A 4,867-nucleotide genomic window follows, 5' to 3' on the forward strand; every position below is an offset into this window, starting at 1 on the left:
GATATATATATATATATATATATATATATATATATATATATATATATATATATATATATATATATATATATATATTCAGATCATATGAGAACACTTCCTTAGTTGAGAACGTGAGAACAAGTACTTGTGCACACAATCTACTCCCAGGCATGCTTGGATGACAGTGAAGACTAGAGTAGATTGTATGCACTCATGCTTGTGTTCAAATGCGAACACTTAGGTAAGAACGTGCAAACATGTATGAGTACAAGCAATCTATTCCAAAGTCTCCACCGTCACACAAATGCTTGTTCGCACGTTCTCACCTATAAATTAGTGTTTTCTTATATATATGAGGTGGTATGGGTAAAGACCAATAAATTAATAGATTATTTGTTGTTAGCTAGATAGGGTTTATATTATATGTATACATATACATATAAATACATATATACATGGATAACCCAGGCCAATTGTTATACTGTGCCATTGACCAGGGTTCATATTATATTTTGAATCCTAGTATAAAAATTATGTATCTCTGCAGTTAACACATTATATACATGTAGTTAACTGTTTATGTACATATAACATGTTATGTCTTTGAAATTAACATATTCTGTAATAGGTACAGAAATAGTTAACTGCGGGTACATAATGTATACGTTATTGGTACAGAATTTGAAAGTTATTTTTGGACCAAGGTCTACAATACAAAGTAAGCTCTGGCCCATGTATGGTTTGCCAGCATAACCTAGCCTACATACTCTAATTTTCCTCAAGGAAATTGTATGTTTCACCTCTTTATATTCTTGGTTTTGAATGTTTGATTGTTTTTGTATAGTAGGTTTGTTGAAATGGAAAGAATGCATGCTTGGAGCTAGCTAGCCTAATTAACATGAATAATATATATAAATCTGTGCTTATATATATAAACTTGGGCATCCATGGCAGGAAGAAGGGTGGGTGGTATGCAGGGCATTCAAGAAGAGAATGCCAACAATGGCAAGGAAAGAAGGAGCAGATCATGAATCTCCTCTATGCAGCAATGGCTGGTACGATGATCAAATCTCATCATTCATCCCATCAGATTTCGAATCCCCAAGGAGAATCTCTACTCATCATCACCACCATCCTAATTACAACAACATTAATCCTCCACCCTACAACATGAACCCCCATTTCCTCAATTCCTGCAAACAAGAGCTTCATCATCATCAGTTGCACTACAACATCATCGTACCCCACGAACATGAACACCACCAACCCTTCATCCACCAATCATCATCACTCCCTCAATTAGAATCCCCAAAGCTCCCACACTCCACCACTCAATTCCACATGATCAACTCATCATCATCTTCACCTTCATTGCTCTACTGCAACGATCAATCTGTGGCTGATGATCATGATCACCTCACCACCGATTGGCGCGTTCTCGACAAATTTGTTGCATCTCAGTTGATGAGCCATGAAGAAGATAATAATGGTGATGGAAAGGAGACTTCTCTTCGCGCGTCCAGTTCGTTCCAACCTTGAATTCAAGTGATCGATAATATTCGTTGATGATATATCTATATATATGATGATGATACAAGAAAGAAATTAAAGAACTAAGATTTGCCTCATTTTCTGTACATAATAATGTTAAAGATGCATGGAAAGTATTGCATTTAGCTCTTGATTGCTCCAATATATACATTGAGGCAAATGGTAGAGCAAGAGAACCAGACCTGTCTGTATACATATAGGTGGATTGTATGACAAAGTGTCTAGGTGGATGACACTTATTTGCTCTTATGGACTCAAGGGTTTTGAATATATGTTAATGTATTGATTATATATATATATATACACATTATTGAGTTTATATAATTTGTAGACCTTTTCTATGTGTCTAGCATTTTCATGCATTAACACTAATGATGTTTCTCTTAATTAAGAAATTTTGAGTTTGTCAGAATCAAGAACACTTATTATAGCTTACTAGTACGCCAAATCTATAAATATATAATTTTATTTACTTATATTTATGTAGCAGTACATTCAGTGCAATATTTTAATGGTAGGATGCGGGACTTGACTTACCTCTCTAAGTTGTTGTCCAAGTTCTAATGTGGAAAAGTAGTTTAAATAAGATCATTTCACTAGTGAACTACAATTTTTTGAGCTGACTTATTTTGGTCTTTATCCACTTCAAAAAAGTGGATATTGGGCAAAATAGTAAGATTAATAGAAGAGATTTTTGTGCTAAAATCCACAAAAAGTGGGAATTTTCCTATTTATCAAGAAGTTTCAAATGAAGACTTTATAAAAAGTTGTTTCGAAAAAGTTAGGGTGTGTTTGGTTCGCACAATCGGGAATCGGAATTGGTATGGGTATCAAATACTTGTATTTTGGTGGAAGTATTTTGTATGTTTGGTAGTAGGGTGGAATGAGAATGATTATTAATAGTTGGGGAAGAAAGGTGGAAGGGAAATGAAACCCTTATTTAGTAAATGTATGGATTTTTCAATTAATTGGGTATTCCAAACCCATAGTAGTATTCTAAAAACCTGTCAACCAAACAATAACAATCGCTTTGATACCCATACCTTGTACCAAAACCTGTCAACCAAACACACCCTTAATTATCATCTGAGCCAAAACAAGCGAATGTGCAAAGGCAAAATTGCATCACACAAAACTACAAAGGATACACTATGATATGTAAAAGTACACATAAGAAATAATTTGAGCACTCTAATAGTGGATCAGGTAAAACATTTACAAAAACTCTGCAACCGCTATGCACCTGAAAATGCTGTTAGGTGACCAACTCAAACCAATAAGACAATAAACAGTTCCTATGGAGAGTCGAACTTATAATTTTGTGGTTATCAAATTAACCAACTGTCCGACCAACTTTGCTCGAGGTTGTCCCAAAAGTAAACCCTTTCTTGAGTGACATTTTTACATATCATAGGGTTGTCACATTTTTTTAGTGCATGCACTTTTACATATCATATGTGATGTACTTTGTAGTTTTACTAGGTGTATATTTCTATATATATAATTAAAGGTGCATGCGAAGAATTAAGTATTCGATCTAAACACATCATATTAAATATAAATATAAGTGAAGTGAGACTCAATAATCTTAATAAAAGATATCTAATACGGAGTATAATTTAACATGATAGTGCTTAAAAGTGGGTAATCGGATGGTGAAGTGTCTAAAACTATCTACTTAGCCTAGATGGAAGTTACCTATCCTATGAAATCTGAAAAGGCATTCGTTCAATAAATTAAAACCCATTCCTCTTTTTCCCTAATCTAACAAACTGAATATTGCAATAATCCAACTCCACTGGAGTCATGCATGCCAGGCCAGCTGAGAACAAAATACAGATCCAATTAAGGCTATCTCATGGGCATATATATGCACAGCCTAGCTAAAGAATGAAACAATAATAGATCGAATATATATATATATATATGACAATTGTTCATTAAACTAAATACATTCAAAGCCAAGAAATGTCTGAAACAAAGCCTGTGCATGTGGCGGTACGTACCTGCAACTGCTGTGCCTCTCCTAAATCAAAATTTATAACTTGGGCTGATCATCCCCCTAACCGTAACACATAGCTTGTCTATTTATCTTGGCATTTACAGGACATTTCCTTCAATTCTACAGTGTTGTTGGGCAACAGCTCGAACAGGCGAGTCCAGCATCCCACCATCAAAATAGTAGCGCTGACTACTACGCAAATATAAGGAAATAAAATTGCGCCGCTTCCACTACTACTTAGCTACAGCTTTTACCCTAAGTGCTTAATATAACAATTGGTACCAGAGCAGGTGTAAAATACTTGGCCCCTGCAAGCTAGCTAGCTAGGATGGAGATGAAAGGGCCGCCGCGGCGAAAAAAGGCCTGCATAGTTAACCTGGAGAGCTATCTGCAAGTGCTGGAATGGTTTTGTTGGGTGGGATGAAAGAGAAAGAAGAGAGATGGGGTGTATATAAGCTGAGGGGATATTCAGCATGATTATGTTGGAAGAGACAGACATGAATATTGAGGTGTGTGATTGATGATGATCTACATACCAGGCGGCTGTGAATCTGCGACAGTGATGGATGAGGAAGCAGCATGATTTTAGCTTGGGGGTTCAATTCTATTCTCTCTCTCTCTCTAAAGGCATGGCATGCAGTCCCTTTCAAGCAATTGCTAGCTATTTTATTTATTTGATGTTATTTATTTTTTTACAGTATGTAGATCGAAGACATCATAATTGATCCACCGTGCCCTATATCACGCCTTCATCATCATTCACCCTTCTCTTTCTCTTGCTGCTTCCGCACTTCCAAAGCAAATTGCAATAAATCCAGTTATATATAATACATTATTATTGTTATTATATAATTAGTCTCCTCATAAATGTTACTCTTAAGAATTAGAGCACAAATTAAATCTATGAAGTATAGCTGCACGTACGTATAGTATACTAAGAGCTAGCTAGGGGTGGAAATTCGGTTCAATTTTCTCAAACTGTACCGAACCAACTAGGATAGTAATATACCAAAAAACTGAACTGTAATGGATTCTCGTAAACTGAATCGAACGGGTTTGGTAAAAAATCAAACCAAACCGAATACCGTTTGTTTATTTTTTTAAATAATAATAATAATAATAATAATAATAATAATAATAATAATAATAAAGTAAATCCAAGTCCCTTGAAGCGTGCTTCGCCATTCAGTTCCGATCCTATTCTCACTGGTCTCTCTCCTAAATTTTTTATTTATTTCTTCATAGCTTGTTCTCTACTTTGCACTTTTGTTGTTTTCCGCAATTGTTTTTTACCTCACAATTATATCTAAATTCAATTATCCTAACAATATTCAG

General features: G+C 35.0%; 1 protein-coding gene across 1 annotated transcript in view; it reads left to right on the forward strand.

The window, feature by feature from the left end:
- Positions 1-1,663, forward strand: part of LOC116001771 (NAC domain-containing protein 26-like) — a 6,790-nt gene extending 5,127 nt beyond the window's left edge. The window contains exon 4 of the mRNA XM_031241708.1: positions 934-1,663. Coding sequence (XP_031097568.1) covers positions 934-1,518 — 585 coding nt within the window. The 3' untranslated portion in view covers positions 1,519-1,663. The remainder of the gene's footprint in view (positions 1-933) is intronic.
- Positions 1,664-4,867: the final 3,204 nt, after the last annotated feature.

Source organism: Ipomoea triloba, chromosome 13, assembly GCF_003576645.1.
Source record: "Ipomoea triloba cultivar NCNSP0323 chromosome 13, ASM357664v1".
Lineage (NCBI taxonomy): Eukaryota > Viridiplantae > Streptophyta > Magnoliopsida > Solanales > Convolvulaceae > Ipomoea > Ipomoea triloba.